Source organism: Callospermophilus lateralis, chromosome 16, assembly GCF_048772815.1.
Source record: "Callospermophilus lateralis isolate mCalLat2 chromosome 16, mCalLat2.hap1, whole genome shotgun sequence".
NCBI classification, from domain to species: Eukaryota; Metazoa; Chordata; class Mammalia; order Rodentia; family Sciuridae; genus Callospermophilus; species Callospermophilus lateralis.
The window spans coordinates 17,716,012-17,735,317 of record NC_135320.1 but is presented as its reverse complement, the minus strand read 5'-3'; the positions used below and the strand labels follow the sequence as shown (position 1 = coordinate 17,735,317).

Sequence of the window (19,306 nt, the reverse complement as noted above, 5' to 3'; positions counted from 1 at the left end):
CATCTCATGTAGATATCTACTTTCCCATTTGTTGAAAAGACTATTCCTTCACCATTAATATAGGTTTTGCGGGGGTAGGTTTGGTTTGGGTTTTGTTGGTTTTTCAGACAGTACTAGGGATTGAACTTAGAGGCACTCTATTATGAAACCACTGAGCTACATTTTCAGCTTTTATTTATTTATTTATTTATTTATTTATTTGAGACAAGGTTTACTAAGTTGCCAAGGCTAACTTTGAACTTGCAATCCTCCTGCCTCAGCCTCCTGTGTTACTGGAATTATGGATATGTACCACTGCACCAGGCTTGTTCTGGTGCTTAATTGACAGTACATGTGAGGGTTTATATTTGGATTCTTGATTGGCTTATTTATCTGTCTTTGCCCCAGTACTACGGCTATTGATTTTTTTAGTAACTTTTGTTAGTCCTCCAACTTTTGCAAGATTGTTTTGGTTATTCTGGGTCTCTTGAGTTTCCATGTGCATCTTGAATTAGCATCAATTTCTGCAAACTCATCTGGGATTCTGATAAGGATTGTGTTGACTCTAGGTTAATTTAAGGAGTACTGCCATATTAAAAATAGTGTTTTCCAGTCCTTGAACATAGGATGTCTTTCCATTTATCCAACTTTTAAATTTCTTTTAATTTCATGTTTTGTAGCTTTTAGAGTAAAATCTTTAAAATAGATACCTTGACATATACCCACAACACACACACACATATGAACTTGCACATGTACAAATAGCCTGGCTCATACTTGGTGTTATGTACCGTTGATACTGTTATTTTAAATCTTTTTATGTCTTTAACATTTTGGAATAGATGGATTAAAACAGAATAATAGCTTGCCAAAGAATTCAAGATTCATTTCCAAAAAATTTTACAAAACAAAGACCTTTATCCTTCAGTAGAGATAACATGTTAAAAAAAGCATGAAGTATCAAGTGTAAATAAGCAAGAAACTGAACAGTATGTCCGTTTTGTGCCAAAACCATGATCTGTTTCTTATTTGATATACTTGAAAGGAATTATATCAAAAGATTAGCTATTTCTGGCTAGGATTATTATGATTTATATTTTTCAATTTTTCTGTATTATATTTTAAGCATGTATAGATTTTTGCATATATATATATATATGTATGTATGGAAAATATTAAAGTTGTTTATAATAATGTAAGCATGCAGAGATGTTAGAAAAGTGATTTGCTTTATTCCTCTGAGGCTTTTTCCAGAGTTATATGTTTTGCCTACTTTATGGGGATCTGGTTGTAAAAAATATGCATATGAATTTTCAGAAAATTAGGAAACCTAGTGGAAATATATGAAGGAGTATACATTGCTATTCAGGAATCATGAGAGATAATCTTTATGTATAGATAAAGACTAAATAACAGCTTTGTTTAGGTTGTTTCTAGATTCATGGTGTTTTAATAGCATTGATGGTCCACATTTAAGGTATTTTTAGGAACTAACATTTATCCTCACAAAATTTCTAAGTACTGTTTTTTTGCAATTTAAAACAGTAGTTAATGGCATTATCCAAATAATTTTTCCACCAGGCACGGATGGGCAGAAGCTTTTGCAGGTATCAGAAGTTCACATATCAAATATATCTGCCCGCATGCGTGAGTATTTCTAGTCTTTAGGCTTGTGGTTCAGAATCTGGGGAGGAACAATTATAATAGCTTCACTTTTTCAGAAAAGCATTTGAATATAATTAATTTTTATCCCTTAAATCTTCAGTTTAAGATTAAAGATTAGAACTCCTTAAAACTAATTTCTTAATTTCAGAATTTCTTAAAACTAGAATTTGTGGTTAAAATGAAACTTTTTTTTTCTTTTTTACTTAAGAAATTTAAATATTGCTCTCCTGGAGGTCAGCTGAACGTAAAGACGGGAAAATTATTTTGGATATTTAAATATATGTAAAGTTCTAAGGATATCCCAGGGATATCTGTGAAGGGGATCTACCTGCCTGATTTTCAAAAATTATTCTGTTAAAAACACTCTTGAATTTTATCAGAGACAATGTGATGTTCTGTGGACAGAACAGACTTTCAAAATTTCAAAATATTTGGTTTCAATTTCTGATTCTGTCAGAAAGGAAGTGGCAACTTCTGAGTAAATGCAGAAAAATCAAAAAGTTTAGCAAGTTTCCTGTCAAGAGGTTGCTGAGAGGAAGTAGCCATGGAGAAGACAGAAGGGTGGGGTACATGGGTGTAGGTTAGTAACTCATCCTGAGAAGTGGGAAGAGCAGTACAGTTGAGACATACATGAATATGGGAAAAGAAGTAATATCTGAGATTAGGAAAGAAAAATTTTCTTTCTCTTTTTATTCAGAAATAGAGAGTCTATTTTACTTCCAGCTACATCTGAACACTGTGATGTAGTGTGGCTGTGTCTTCTATTAATCTATTCAAACAAGAGACAGAAGTCTTACTCTGTCAGAATTTCTGCTATATTGTTATTTTCCCCAGATTGAACTGCTATAAGGCTATTTGACAGCCTGGGGGATGTTTATATCATCAAATTTAGATATAGATGTTTAAAATTTCAAAGAAATATATAGAGAGATGTGTTACACAAATGATGAGAATAGTCACGAGATGTGTTTATAGTGTGTTTATTTTTCTTTCCTTTTGTACCTGGCTAAGTTCAGATAATCTGTCATATTTTTCATCTCAGATTTGAATTGGATATAATGGACACTTAGGCAAATCTTACATTTATTTAGAGGTCTCTTAATCAAGCAGGTGCATAGCTAAGAACTAGATGATAAGAAAAATGTGATCTGGGTTATGAGAATTGAAGTTTGCCATTTCTGTGCAAAAAAAAATTGCTCTAATTGTCTCATATTTTATGCTTCCAACCATCTTGGTTCTTGGCTTCCCTTCTCATGTCTGAGAAGTTGTAAGTATTAAGTAAGTGTGTTGAGGACATTTTTTTATTTGCCAAGCTTAATCCTTCACAGCTGCTGCTGTGTCCTCAGAGCACACTTGGAGGGCAGAGATCATAGTTATTCAGGAAAAGATGCATAAAACATATGTTAAAATTGTAGCAGTTTTGTGTGAGCCTCACGTAATTTATTTTTGATTGGTTGAATTTATCAGGTTTTGGGCTCTGTTGTTATTATTTTGCTTTTTTTTTTTTCTCTTCCGTCTAGGCCAGTTATGCCTGTTACACTGAATATGAAAATGGCTATGCCTTCTTGGTAAGTCAGAATTTACTTATTCAATCAGAACTCTTTAGTCTTTCATTACAAGTGCTTTTTGTGTATAACAGTCTTTATTTAGTTATTTTTTAAATTGCAAAGTTACAAACATTAACCTTATTTAAGGTTTTATGCTTTAGATCTGTGAATAAACATAAGGAATTATATAAACAGAAACATGAATAAATGGGTACGTAGAAATATTTTGGGAAAATATCTTTCTGTTTATTAGGCCTTTGTTGACTTCAGTCACCAAACCTCTGAATGATCCGATGTGGTTCACTCTTAATTAAGCCACAGTCTCTTTATCCTTCCAGTTTTTTCTCCTTCTGGAGAGCTGGTTAATCTTTAAAGAAGCCACTTCCCATTCTCACATTTGTTGTTTACTTTATGGTCAGGAAGTAGGTTTAGTTTCACATTTCTCTTTATTACCTTATATGATTTCTCCCTGCGGTTCTCTGAGACTCTTGTCATCAAGTGTTTCCAAAAAATGATGGCTTTGACATTTTGCCTTCTACTTCAGCTTCTGCCACTATTTTACTGTTTGGGTGACCACAGGGTCCAATTTAAGTGGCCCATTTACAACCTGACTGGCTTCCTAGTTGATTCACCTTTTCTCTTTCCCAGGTTGTTTTGTTTTTTTTTTCCCCCTTCTTCTTAACTTTGGTCATCCTCTGTCATTCCTTGAGTCTTGTCATCTGAAACTGTTTCATCTCTGAAGTTACTTAATTCACCCCTGAATAGTAACATAATAATTGCATATCCATTGAGTTTATTTCCTTGTTTCCATACTGTTTATTCTGAGACCTCATCAGGACCTCCAGTCTATTGTCTTCTTGTCCCCACTACTTTTTCTACCCACCCTCCACTTCCCTTTTTATCTACTTTGGATTCCATAAATGTTTCCAAGTTTCTACATACCTTATTTTATCTCTGTGTCTGACAAAATCCTGATCCCTGAACTAAAATTTCTACTAATGTTGTAGAGACCATAATGTGAGCATATAACCAGATAGAGAAGTAGAAAGAGCAAATGGAAGATTTTCCTTGATTTCTGGTTTGAGGTGGTTATAATGCATAATGGGGAATGAATAAAGATCACTATAAGTACTAATGTTTGATGGGTATGAGGTGGTACATACAAGAGTAACATGATACAGAAAGTAATCATTTCATTGAATTGATTTAGAATACAGAAAAGGATAGGAATGGCTGGAATTTATTACAAAATTTTCAGGATTGAGGGTTGAAATACCAAGCGGTTGTTTTGGGGTTTTTTATTTTGTTTTTGCTTTTGCTTGAGTGTAAGGTTAGACTAATATTTTAGGTTCTTCTCATCCTAATATTATGTGACACTGTGACTTTTTAACATTAGCATCTGAATCTAGTTAGAATGAAAGGAACATACAGAAGGTCAGAGTCATGTGTTTTAAGTTAGTTGTATGACCTCTGTAGACATATTAATGTGAGTTTCAAGTTGTAGAGAGTTATCTTTTGGTCAGTGCTTTTTATACACACTACCATGAATTTAATAAAACATCCTTGCCAAGAATAGACGTTTTCAGAATCGAATGGTTCTTTCAAGGTTTGGCCTCATTTTCTAGGTTTGATATCATTGGACTTTCACCAGATGCTCAGGAGGATGAACCTGGAATTAAACAAGCGGCAGAAAATGGTAAATATAGAAAATTTTTGTAACAGTGAAGGCATCTCTAAATGCTTTTATTTGACTGAGTAATTACATTGATACTGATTAGATATGACCCAGCTATATGATCTCAGGAGGTTGTGCTGTTTCCTTCCTTTCTGATCACTCTGACTGGTTTGCGGCCATGTCTACATGGACTCAGCTGTGGTTGATGGAGGTGAGATGGATGGGGAGGAAGCATTTGTCAGTTTCAGCTCTGTCAGATAAAAGAATCTTGCTTTGATTCACAGAGTAGGCAAATGGAGAAAATAGAACAGTGTTTAGTAGTTGTGGCTAGTTATCTTCATGAAGGAGATATGAAATATGATAAAAATAATGATGTACAGAACATAATGATATAAGGTTAATAAAAAATGAAAATGATATTAAAGTCTAATATTAGTGTCATAATAATACATATCACGAATTAATAAGCTGTTTATAAACTAGGTATTTCTCCTGTAAATTGTCTTCACTTAACGCTTTTGTGCAAGTATTAGCTAAACTTTACAGAATCTCCAGAGTCAGTTTTATGGGTAGTATTGCATTCTCCTTTATGAACATAACTCAGCTTATTTTGTGGGTGAAAGCATAAGAACATTAACTTACTGAAAGTTTGATAGTTGTAAAAATGCACAGACGCATCCTTTCCTTTTACATGTATGAGCCGAATTATTTACAGGTAGAACAATGTAATGATTAGGATTGACTTCAGAATAATCTGGGTAGTGGCTCCTGGATGGTGGCATCAGCAAAACAATTGTGACTGTGAATTGATAATTAGAGAATTAAGGTGATGTAGAATGATCAAACGAAGGATCCCAAGGAATTATTTCATTACTCTTCATACTTTTGTAGTTGTTGAAATTTTTAAAAATAGAATTGGAAACCCAAGCCTAGTAAGAGTCTTAATCTTTTTTAAAGAACTGTTATGATCTTTGAGAAAAAGAAAATACTTTCAAAAGACATTGGATGTTTGGGAAAATCCAATGAATACTGACTTTTATTAGATCATCAGAAGTAGATCAAAGCTATCCTAGAGTTAACATTTTTGTCTAAAAATAACAGATAATAAAAATACATATCTAGATATTGAGTAAGTGTTGGACCCTGTGGAAAACCGGGAGGGGCTGAGTAGGCCCTGTGGAAAAGACAGGTGGGCCTCCTGATTTCCAGAATGAGAGAAATCCTGTCTTGACAGTGGAGTTGGCCCATGAAATACTTGTCACTGCTTTCCTTTCCAAGCGACCAGTTACTGGAGAGAGTAAGAATCAGAGTTAGGGGGAAAAAGGCAGAGAGAATGTGCTACTGAAAAAAGCAGAGTGCTCCATTGAGGTTCTCGGAAGTAGTACTGCTCCTGCCCTTAGGGTGAAGCTCATTGAAATTAAAACCTGCCTCTCCACAGCTGACTGCTGTCTTTGTACCTTGTCCAGAGGCCTTTACCTCAGCCACTGGGTGTAACTCTAAGGAGCTAAGCGTTGTGAAACTGAGGGAAAACTCTCAAGTGCTTCCTGACTGACTGACAGTAATACGTTCCTTGAGCCCAGACTCTGCTGCCTCTGCCCCCACTCTCCTGGAAGCTGGGCTGTTTCTGCCCCTTCTGCATCTTTTGATCTCTAGCTGCGGCTGTTCGGTTTCCCCCTAATCAGTCCCTCATACTTCTTAACAGTTCCTTAAGCCTCCTTTCCTAGTGTCTAACACATTATACTGTGCTTTTCAAAATAGTTAGAGTACCCTTGCTTTTTTATACTAATTCTAACTAAAGAACTAAATTTTATGTAAATCAAAAATAACTTTTAATTTGGACATTTTTTGGTATTTTAATAAAAGCAGAGTTGTTGGGAGCTGCCCTGCATGCAGACACCTTTAAGTCCTGATGCACTGGGGTTCTGAACAATTGTTGCCTCAATCTGACATGGTAGTGCCAGGTTGCACTAATTTGGGCGTCACCCCAGTTCAGATAACAAGGTGTGGCTCTAGGAGTAGGCGTCACCCACTGGGGTTGAGTTACACTTATCTGTTCCTTTGTAATCCTATCCCTTTGCCCTTGTTGGGATAGAATGTTCCATGGAACCTCCCCTTGTGTGTCCCCTATATAAGAATAAAGAATTCCAGTGGCTTGCTCTCTTTCCATGGATCCTTAAGGTCGGAGAGCCTTCACAGATTTTGAAAAGATACCTCTGTGTATTTGCATGCTTTCTTTGTTGTTTTCTTAAGTTATTGGAATGGTCAGATTTTGTGAACCCAGCATTAGGTCACCAGCTAAGATAGATGGCAATACAAAAGTTTTTTGTTTTTGATAAAAAAGGAAATATAAAATCGGAGATTCTAATTTCTTAAAAACATGAAAGAATGTATGTATGTAAAACATCAGACAGATTTGTAAAATGTCAAGTTATCCATGAAACACAAGATTGATAATAAGGAAAAAGAAAATTCCAGGAGTTGTTTACTTATATTTGTATGGTGCATGTCAAGGTATGTTGTAGAAACAAAAGTACTTATTTGAAATTCTTCCCTCATCAATTATTTACTGACTATAGGAAAATTTTACTGATACTTCTAAGAATTAGAATGAACAGTTTTAAATACTGTAAATCACAAAACATGTAATCCTATATGCTATTTAACTCAGGTGTCACAGTGGCACACACCTGTAATCCCAGAAACTCAGGAGGCCAAGTCAGGAAGATCCCAAGTTTCAGGCCAGCCTAGGCAATTTGGTGAGACTCTGTCTCAAAATACAATAATAATATTTGTTTTAAAAAAAGGACTGAGAATATAACTCAGTGGTAGAATGCTTGCCTAGCATGTGTGAGGTCATGGGCTGAGACTCTGTCTCAAAATACAATAATAATATTTGTTTTAAAAAAAAGGACTGAGAATATAGCTCAGTGGTAAAATGCTTGCCTAGCATGTGTGAGGTCGTGGGCTGACTCCTCAACTCTGGGAGAAAAAAAAAAAAAACTATATGCTATTTTAAAATGATGACTTTTAGGTATAAATGCCCTATAGTTTTTTTTAAGAGAAATATAAAGTGTACATGAGCAGAATTAACAATGAATTAAAACATATGCATACACCCTACCCCCTGTTGAATCCTGGGCCTCATGCATGCTAGGCAAGTGCTCTGCCACTGAGCAGTACCCCAGCCCTTATTTTATTTTGAGACATGATCTCACTAAGTTGTCTAGGTTGGCCTTCAACTTGGAGTCCTTCTGCCTCAGCCCCCTGAGTGGTTGGGATTATAAGAGTGCACCACCATACTGGGCAAGAATATCCACCTCTCAATGAAGAAAGAGTATTACAAAGTGACAAGAAATTGTTGAAATTTTAAGTTATACAGCACCTGCAAAATCTGAAAAGTTTCATAATGAAAAGACATTCTGATTTTGTGTTTTAATTGAGTGCTTCAGGTTTTTCACTCATTTTCACCTTGAATATACTTAGTGCATTTCTACTATTTTTTTTTTCCTATTTTATATTGCATCTCGGGGCTTAACTTTGAAAGCATTTGTGATTAACTTTCTTGTTTTTAGTAAAAGCTTTGATAGATCAAGAAGTGAAGAATGGCATTCCATCTAACAGAATTATTTTGGGAGGATTTTCTCAGGTAAGTTAAAGTTTGGGTGGTATGTCAGTACCATCAGTATATTTATCTAGAAATCTGAGATTTCAATCATTTTCTATGGAAGAATTATAGAATCTTGATGGATGTTAATGCTGAATTAAGTTTGGATTAAAACTAGTTAATTTTCACTTTAGATACATTTTTGCTTTCCTAGTTTTTTGTGTCCTTAGCAATAACCTTTGTCTTTTAGACTATCTTCAGAATCAATTTATTAGGGAAACTGATTGAAACCTGAAATGTATTTTCTTAAAATAACAATAATAACACTGTGGTTAGGTTTTTAAGTTAACACTATGTACCCTTTTAATTAATTAGAACTCTGATAACACAGGCATCAGTCCCTTGTTCTAGGTGACTTGAACTAGAAACAATAGGTAGATGATGAGAGAAAAATAATGTCTTTCCCTTTTTTGTTATATAAAAATAGGTTTTAAATATAGATGTGTAAAGTTTATTTTGGTATCTTTCTTCCTGTCTTTACTTTTTCTCCACCTTGTACTTTTTTAACAGCCACGGTTCCCTTGTGTTGGCCTCATGTCTTTACTTCAGCTTTTCACCTGTTTCCATATCACCTGTCCTAGAATGCTCTAGCTTCTAATCTACAAATCTTCTAAATCAGCAACTGAGTGTTCCCTTACTTAGGCTAATGTCAGAATTCTAGAATTATTTAGAGAATAGAATTCAGTATAAACATAATATTGTTAATACAATACAGTAAAAAGGAGTTACTGATAAGGTGTTTGTTGAAATAATGTGCATAATACACATCTTGACAGAAACATAAGACACAAAAATTAATGCTTGATTCAAAATATGAAGTGTACCGAGGAGTCTTGTCTATTTGAGATTTATTGATAACAGCCTACAGAAAACAATCCCTAATACCTATGTGGTATTAAGCAAGAAGGATTAAGTTAAGCATGAGTTTAAGCAAGAAGGATTAAGTTATGAGTCTGTAGTATCATAACAGGGAGACCATGCCTAAAGATAAAGTATGGACTCAGGAAGTAGTGGGAACCTGGAAAGCCATCAGGACTTTTCTCTCCATCTTCAGCTTTCTTTGTCAGCTTACTTGCCTCATTTGTTTCTCCATCATTTGTTGGCCATCTTAGCTCTTGCAGCTTGTAATTTTTCAGCTCTTGAGTTTACATGTTACAGTTCCAGCCACACAAAGAGATTGCCTTGCAGTCACTGAATCCCAGTTCCACAGTGCCGGGGAAAACAACCATCAGTGTCTGGGATGTCCCTAGCAGTGGCATATGGGCACAGTCAGAGTGATAGGCATCTAGATGGCTGCAGGATTATAGTTCCCAGGACATGGGACGTTTTGAACTGGGTGGGCAGATACTCTAAAGATGTCTGCTACACTGTCCTTGTTATCTTGATTTCCACTTTTAGAAAATAGTACTAATTTAAGACAAGATTGGATTTTAGGCCTGAGACTTCTCATAAGAGAAAATGATAACTAAGTTCAGAATATTCCTAAGGCATGCTGTAAACAGTTTACTACTTATTGTCTGTTGTCTTGACTGGGTAGTTGGTATGTTCTCTTTGGTGTGGCGAGCTGTGTGCATTATGGGTATGCATTCCCACTGTTTGTCTGATTTGATTTGACATTGGCCACTCAGTTGATATCTTCATGGACATCATTAATAACAAGAAATTTCCTACATTGCTGTTGGCAGAGTGTGGATTTTCCATTGACTTTCCCTGCTTGCTTTCCAGGGAGGAGCCTTGTCTTTGTACACTGCTCTCACCACACAGCAGAAACTGGCAGGTGTCACTGCACTCAGTTGTTGGCTTCCACTCCGGTCTTCATTCCCACAGGTAGCCTGGTTTAGATTTCTGAGCTAAGAGGTAGCAGATAATGTTGAGGAGGTCATCCTTTTTATTTAAATCAAGAAACTTTATTTATTTATTTTAGCAGTTTTCGGTTTATAGCAAAATTGAACAGAAAGTAAACTTCCCATTGTGGAAATCCCACACCACAGTGGGACCTTTTTTAAAATCAATAGACCTAAATGAGACATCATTACTACATGGTTTATATCAGTCATCCTTTTTAAATTTTATTTTATTTATTTTATCTTACTGTATTTTTTTACATTACCAGGGACTGATCCCAGTGGTGCTTAACTACTGAACCATGTTCCCAGCCCTTTTTTTATTTTTTATTTTGAGACAGGGTCTCACTAAGTTGCCTAGGGCTTCGCTGAGTTGCTGGGGCTGCCTCGGCCTCCCAGTGACTGGGATTACAGATGTGTCACCATGCTTGGCTCAGTCATCCTTTTTTAAAAAGAATTTCCTTGGGCCTTTGTAAAGTGTTACTAGGCTTTACCTGTACACTCTATTGTCTTTATTGTGGATTGCATAGAATGGAATAAGAAATAAGCCTTAGGTCATAAATCTTTTACTTGATTTATATTTTATATTTTAAGGGATATATGGAAATTAGGGCTATTTTTAACCCAGAGAACTATTTTTTATATTTAATGTATTCAGGGTTTGATAGCAGAATTTTACTATAGAATATAATTTCTAAATATTCAACAGTGAAGCAATATATAAGACACATGGGAAATGTAGGCATTATTTTCAAATTCATTTTTTGTTGGGGGGGGGTGCTGGGGGTCAAACACAAGTCCTTGTGCATAGCAAGCACACGACCACTGAGTTATTTTCCCAGCCCCAAATTTATTTTTAAATCTAGGGTTTTGTCTTATTATTATTTAATAACTCTTTGGTTTCTTGCACTTACTAGGTATTGTTTATTAACTGCTTATTAAAATCAATTAAATAAAAGCTGAAAAAGAACATGATTAACCTAATGTATCCTAATAGATATTAATTACTTCTCATATCAAGACACTGGAAATATAGAAATGAATTAAGATGTAATAGATTTCAAGAAATGGGTTCGTTGGGAAGATGTGGTATAAAACCAGGCAATCATTCTATAGAATTTTAAATAAAGGGACATGGAAAAGAGAGGAAGGAAATTTTATTTCTTTGGCCAAATATCACCTGAAATAATAAGGAATAACATGTTGTCTGTTATCACTCTGTGGACAGTTTTAAGTATCTGGCATAATGCTTTATACATGTGACTAACTGGTACTTTTATTCTGTTTTGCAGAGTCCCATCAGTGGCCCTAATAGAGAGATATCTATTCTTCAGTGCCATGGAGATTGTGATCCTTTAGTTCCGCTAATGTTTGGTTCTCTTACTGTTGAAAAACTAAAGACTTTGGTAAATCCAGCAAATGTAACCTTCAAAATCTATGAAGGCATGATGCACTGTTCATGTCAACAGGTAGGTATCTGGAAACAGTGATCAGAGTCATAGTTGCAACTTCTCTATATGATATTTTTAAGATCAGTAACATTTGATACTTGGGGACTTAAAAGAGTTAATGAATTCAGTTTAAATCTTAGGTTAGCAAGTCTTCAAACGTTTATTCACTAAAATTCCACAAATCCCTCATTGTCTATCACACATAAAAATCATACAAAAAGCAAAAGTGAATAATAAATATTCCCTTTTAATTATTAAAATTTAAGGTTAATTAATTAACACTTAATAGGAGAAAGTTGTTTATCCAAGTATCTAACAGGAAACAGAACATGATATGTGCTCTACTAGCAGTTTTTGAAAACTACCCTGCAGTCATCCAGGTGTGGTGGCATATGCTCTGCTACTGTGGAAGCCAAAGCAGGAGGATTGCAAGATTGAGACCAGTCTCAGCAATTTAGCAAGACCCTGACTCAAACAATAAAAAGGGCTGGTATAAGCACCCCTTGGTTCAATCCCCAGTACCACAAAAAATTTAAATAAATTAAAAAATAAAAAGTATCCTGGGGGCTTGGGATGTGGCTCAAGTGGTAGGGCGCTCATCTGGCATGTGTAAGGCACTGGGTTCGATCCTCAGCACCCCATAAAAAAATAAAATAAAATAAAGATGTTGTGTCCATCTAAAACTAAAAAAAAAAAAAAAAAATTTTAAAAATAATAAAAATTAAAAAGTACCTGTAACTGAGTGTGGTGGTACACACCTGTAATCCCAGCTACTGAAGGCTAAGGGAGGAATAAGGAAAGTTCAAGGCCAACCTGGGCAATTTAGGAGATTATCTTAAAATAAAAAGGGCTAGGGATATATTTTAGTGGGTTTAATCCCTAGAACCACACACACACACACACACACACACACACACAAAAATAGTGCCCTGAAAAACTGAGACAGGTGAGATTAATTTTATTTTAGGAAGTGCTGGTATCATAATAAAAGAGCTGGATTTTGAGAAATGAGCAGAATACAGATAGGAAATATGCAGGTAAGGTCTACAGGGCAATAAGAAGAAAATGTCCATTTTGGCCAAAGTTTTGTGAAAAGCTAGATGTTGTAGGACAGAAGAGACAGGGAGCGGCTTGTTCTCTAGACAGCAGGAAACCATCAGTGTTGATCAAAGTGAGAGATGTGATGTAATCTACATGCCACAGCAGGTGAGAAGAACTCCTATAGAATTTAGAAGTTAATTCTATATGTAGGAAAGTAGGAGGTTTCAAAGAGGTCCCAGATTTTGTAGCTCAGATGCCAAAGATGCCATCATAAATTAGGTACAAGGAGCAATTTTAGAGTAACAGGCAGGAAATAATATTGAGTTTTGTGACCATTTTGAGATGTACCCCTACTGTATCAAAATAGGGTGTTAGAAATACTTGTCTGAAGCTCAAGCCTATAAATGAAGACTTGGAATAATTACCAGTATTGTGGAGCATTGAAGAATAGTGTGCTCAGAACCTCATCATCAAAAAGCTGAGAGAGAGAACTTTGGGGGATACATTTGAATTCAGGCTAAAGAAAAGAGGAGTAGGTGTTTGAAAGTATGGGGGAAGAGAATTTCTACAGGAAAGAGCAGTATCACGTATGTCAGAGGATTAAAGAGAGAGAGGCCAGGAAGGAACTGTCCAGTATTAAGCCATCTCTGACCTTGGTTGTTTGGGAAGGAAAAGCCAAACTACAGTGGACCATGTGACGTAGATGGGGAGACGAGAAAGTAGAGAGTGGAATACAGACCTTTTTTTAAAAAAAGTTTGGGTGAAGAGTAGAAGTCTTGTTTTTAGATGGGAGAAAGACCTGTGGTGAAGGGAGGATGCAATGGAAAAAAGATAATTGAGAGGAGGAAGTCTGGAGGATCATATAGTAGAATTAAGACTATATATAGATGGATCATACTACCGGAGGAGAAAATACTTGGAATCAAAATAAAAGAGAATAGGTGAATGTAAACAGATGTCAGGGTAGAAAAGAGAGTATGTATTTGAGAGCTTACATTAGATGCTTTTTCTTTTTTCTTTTTTTCTTTTTTTGAGTGTTTCTTTTTTTTTTTTTTTAATTGGGGGTTCAAAACATTACAAAGCTCATGACATATCATCTTCCATACATTTGATTCAAGTGGGTTATGAACTCCTATTTTTACCCCAAATACAAGTTGCAGAATCACATCGGTTATACATCCACATTTTTACATAATACCATATTAATGACTATTGTATTCTGCTACCTTTCCTATCCCCTACTATCCCCCCTCCCCTTCCCTCTCATCTTCCCTCTCTACCCCATCTGCTGTTGTTTAATTCTCTCCCTTGTTTTTTTTTTCCTTTCCCCTTACAAACTCTTATATGTAATTTTGTGTAACAATGAGAGTCTCCTTCCATTTCCATGCAGTTTCCCTTCTCTCTCCCTCTCTCCCACCCCACTCGTCTCTGTTAAATGTTAATCTTTTCCTCATGCTCTTCTTCCCTGTTCTGATCTTAGTTGCTCTCTTTATATCAAAGAAGACATTTGGCATTTGTTTTTTAAGGATTGGCTAGCTTCACTTAGCATTATCTGCTCTAATGCCATCCATTTCCCTGCAAAATCCATGATTTTGTCGTTTTTTAGTGCTGCGTAATACTCCATTGTGTATAGATGCCACAGTTTTTTAATCCATTCATCTATTGAAGGGCATCTAGGTTGATTCCAAAGTCTAGCTATTGTGAATTGTGCTGCTATGATCATTGATGTGGCAGTATCTCTATAGTATGCTCTTTTAAGGTCCTCAGGGAATAGACCGAATGGAGAAAGGATAGCATCTTCAACAAATGGTGTTGGGAAAGCTAGATGCTTTTTCAGTAAAGTAGGAGATGTGATCATTTGATAAGAATGAAAGCGGGGGTGTGGTTCAGCGGTAGAGCTCTCGCCTCGCAGGCACGTATGAGGCCCTGGGTTCCATCCTCAGCACCACATAAAAATAAAGAAAAAAGATTGATGGCTAAGCAGTGAAATAGTCCATGCAACACAGTTTTATAGCCATTCAGCCTGGTTAATTCACTTGCTTTAGAGATAAGAAAAAGTGGGTAGTAATATGACTTATCTAGAAAGACAAGGGGCTTGATAATCCTATGAAGTATTGAGTGCACTGAGAGGGGAGAGGGAGGTGCTGGCATCCTAAGTACCCAGGAGGGGCTGAGGGTTTAGAGCATCACAGGTACCCTGCTTTTAGATGATTCCTTGTGCTGTTGCATTTGAGGCAAGATGGAAAGTAAGGTGAGGCAGAGGGATGTAGTGTCACAGAAAACTGTAAGCACTTCACTGTGTTGTAAAATCAAACACCTTCATGCTTTGATTTTTTGTGTGTGTGTGTGTGTGTGTGTGTGTGTGGTATCAGAGTTGAACTCAGTACCATTTGCACACTTCTTTTCTGAGTGACTAAATTATAAAGTTGAAGGGTTTCTGTATCGATGATTTGTGGAACAGTGAGGCCAAGGCCTTCAAGTGTTTAAAGGCAGGAAGTGGGTTTGAGGGAGATGGAAAAACTGAGCCAGGAGAAAGTTTGTTCTTATATTCAGATCCTTTTAGGCCTATCTTTCAGATGGTTAGTTGTATATAATTCCTTATTAAAGGCACAAAATAGTTTATGCTATGGATGTAGCATTTCATTCTAATGAGGGAATGGTAAAAGTGAGACTTGATTGTCAGTTACTGTGCACTTACCAAGTCTTCTTGGTATATGTACTGTCACTTCTAAACTTCTACATTCCTCAGTGCTTTGTTTTATTTAAATATCAGAAAATGTAAACCATTTTCATGGAAACTAGATAATGATCAGAAGCTATCATTTCAGTATATGATAATCATCATAGGGTATGTTATGAAATTTCTATTAAACCCTTATTTTTCTTTTAATTTTTTTTTTTAGTTGTTGATGGACCTTTATTTTATTTACTTATTTTTATATGTGACACTGAGAATTGAACCCAGTGCCTTTACACATGCCAGGCAAGTGCTCCACAACTGAGCCACAAACCTAGCCCTCATTTTTCTTTTATGTCTCTTTATTATAGTAATAAAAATGTGACTTCTATGTTCCTACTTGGATTTCATTAATGACATTTTAGTGAGGATTTAATTTCTGACTTATGTTGCTGCTGACTAATTTAACTTTATCTCAAACAGGAAATGATGGATGTCAAGCAATTCATTGATAAACTCCTACCTCCGGTTGATTGACATCATTAAGAGGCCTTGTGTAGACGTACACCAGCATCATTGCAGTAGAGTCTAAACCTTTTCCCATGCTCAACTTTAAAACTTTTAATGTTTTCAGTGTTGAAATGTTTTGCAGATACACACCAATGACACAGACAAAATAATGGCTCCTCGTGGGAAACCTAGGATCTTTTAAGTTTCTATACATGTATTTGTATACAATGATCCAGACTACACTAGTATTAAAATAGGTGAAGCACCTAGCTTCTTTTTCTTAAATGTAATTCAGCAAAATAAAATACTACAACCAAATTTTTTATCATATCATTTGAAAATTACTAGTATGCTTGACAAAAATTTGTTTCAGTATAAACAAGCAATCAAGATATAAACAATTTATGCATGCTGTGACTTGGTCTATGGATTTATTCCAAAATTGCTTAGTCACCATGCAGTATCTGTATTTTTTAATATATATATATATATTCGTATATACATAATGATGGTAATACATAAAATTAGATGGTGTTACATTATTCCTGATAATAGGGATAATGCTTATAAGTGTCAACAGAGAATAGTGTTGCTCTTTTCAATTAATTGCCCTTTTATTTGGGGGACCAGGCTGTTCTTTTCCTTGATATTATTTCTATTTAATATTCTTTTCTCTCGAGAAAAATAAAAGTCTTTTCTTTCTTGATTGTCCTTCAGTAGCAGACCAGTTATTGCTTCCTTGCCTAGACATCTGAATCACTGACATAGGATATTTAAGATCAATGTATGCTTTGAAAGAAATTGAACATTATTTAAACTTCCTGTACTACATATTTCAAAAACTATACCTTAGTCCAAATTTAGACCTGTTTAGTTATTAGAATATTCAATCAATAAGAACAATTCTCTCTGTAGTTTTATTTTTTTCTGTAAACAACTGAAAGACTAATTAGGTCATATTTTGGCATTTTCTGAAATATTTGAGATTGATCTTAAAAACTGGTTTCTAAAATGATTGGGTCTTGTAGCATACGGTTTAGATTTACTTTTTCTCTCTCTCTCTATATATATATGTTTGAAACCAACTACTACAGAAAATGAGCTGTCCATTAGAAAAAGTTGCTTTATTTTTGTCTGCCAGTGTACTTATTTGAAATTTTCACTTGAGTCAAATGATTTTTAAAATTATGCCTGTAATCCCAGCAACTCTGGAGGCTGAGGCAGGAGGATCACAATTTCAAGGCCAGCCTCACCAACTTAGAGAGACCCTAAGCAATTTAGCAAGACCCTGTCTTCAAAATAAAAAGGGGTGAGGATAAAGCTCAGTGGTAAAGTACCCCTGGGTTAAATTTTCAGTATCAAAAAAGCAATTCTTTGGTTAATATGCATCAGAATTTCCAGATTACTGATAAAAATTATTTGAAAACAAATTTATGGATAATAAAAATTAATCAGACCCCCCTATATATATGATATAGTGCCCTCACAATTTAGTATATTGCAAAAATGTATGCTTAATATTTCTGAACTGTTAATTTTTTTTCTGTACTCCAACTGACCAAAACAATGTTAAGAATGCATCTTTATAAATGGGTGCTAATTGATAATGGAAATAATTTCGTAATGGACAATATAGGATGTTAATAATGAAGCCATATGTTTATGTCTGGATTTGAAAATTTTAAACAATCATTTACTAAGTCATTTTTATTTTAACTTTAAGAACAAAAACTGTTTAATTTCAGTTATACAAATCAGTAAGATCTTATTTATGGCAAGAAATATTCCATTGAAATGTTGTGCTGTAACATGGGAAAATGTCGGTGTTTTTCACAGTTTCTATAAATGTGAAACAAAATTTAATTCTGACTTTTCTGTGACTTTTTTTTTTTTAGTAGTAGTTTAACATTTGGGCTTATCTTGAAATAGGTGTCTGAAATGCAAAGGAGGAAGATAACACCGTAACTACAAGAAAAAGCATTGGGAAACAAACTCTGATGTTGGTGTTACTGACTTGGAATGGAACCAGGCCTGAGAAATAATCTGATGTTATTTAATTTAATCTAAAAGAAAAACAAACACCCACATTTGGCTTTCAGACTTCCTAACTTGTTTAAAAAGTTCTATTTGGTGTTTTCTTTTTGTCTTTTTCTTTAATGCAGTATTCACTGGAACTTTTAAATTAGGTTCACAAATCAGTTATCCAAATATTCCTATAATCCAAATAGATCTTGTCAGCTGGGTGTGGTGGTGCTTGATTATAATACCAGACACTTGGGAGGCTAAGGCAGGAGGATCAGAGTTCATGTCAGTCAGCCTCAGCAACTGAGCAAGATCCTATCTCAAAAAAAGAGTTGGGGATATAGCTCAGTGGCAGAGCACTCCTAGATTCAATCCCTAGCACTTCTCCACCCCTGGCCCCCAAAACAGTTTTTCTAGTTCAACATTGGCATCTAACTTTTCCCAGTACTGGAATCCTTTCTGTTCTAAATAGTCTTTTAGTTTCTGCTTTTGAATACTTAAAAGTGACCAGTGTACCTTTTGTTTAGTCTGTTAAAATTTTACATAGTTCTAATTATAAGAGAGTTCTATAACAAAAATATGTGTGCAACTTCAGTTCTTATGGATTTATCCTCTACAGTACCTTATTTCGTGTGTGGATGGAACCCAGAGCCTCACACATGCTAGGCAAGTACTCTACCACTGAGCTGTACCCTAGCTCTCATGGGATAATGACTATTTCATCATCCTTATAAAAATATGTTCATAGTTGTGTGATCAGAGCTTCATACTATGTCTGCCAATAGTTCACAGTAATTGTATGTATATATAAGTTTTGGAAATTGGCCTGTTATTACAATCTCTCTCTTTTTTAAGTTGTAGATGAATATAATACCTTTATTTTATGTATTTATTATTGTTTATTTGGTGCTGAGGATTGAACCCAGTGCTTCATACATGCCAGGCAAGCACTCTACCTCTGAGACACAACCCCCAGCCCTTACAGTCAAGTATCACAAGTTCTTGATAATTTTTAAAAGTAGATTTATGGCATATTCACCACCCTCCTAATAAGTCCCATGAATACCATTTTATTTTGTAGAAACTACTAAAAAGCAAGATGTAGTCTCTTTAAGTATTTCATAAGATCCCAGGTACTATACTAAGCATCTTTTTCTTCCCCCTTTGGTGCAGGAATTGAACCCTGGGGTGCTCTACTACTGAGCTGTACCCTTTTTTATTTTGACACAGA

General features: G+C 35.2%; 1 protein-coding gene across 1 annotated transcript in view; it reads left to right on the top strand.

Moving 5' to 3' along the window:
- Lypla1 (lysophospholipase 1) overlaps positions 1-16,231 on the top strand; it is a 33,415-nt gene extending 17,184 nt beyond the window's left edge. The window contains exons 3-9 of the mRNA XM_076836429.1: positions 1,561-1,626; positions 3,165-3,212; positions 4,817-4,887; positions 8,439-8,512; positions 10,256-10,357; positions 11,667-11,843; positions 16,027-16,231. Coding sequence (XP_076692544.1) covers positions 1,561-1,626; positions 3,165-3,212; positions 4,817-4,887; positions 8,439-8,512; positions 10,256-10,357; positions 11,667-11,843; positions 16,027-16,080 — 592 coding nt within the window. The 3' untranslated portion in view covers positions 16,081-16,231. The remainder of the gene's footprint in view (positions 1-1,560; positions 1,627-3,164; positions 3,213-4,816; positions 4,888-8,438; positions 8,513-10,255; positions 10,358-11,666; positions 11,844-16,026) is intronic.
- Positions 16,232-19,306: the final 3,075 nt, after the last annotated feature.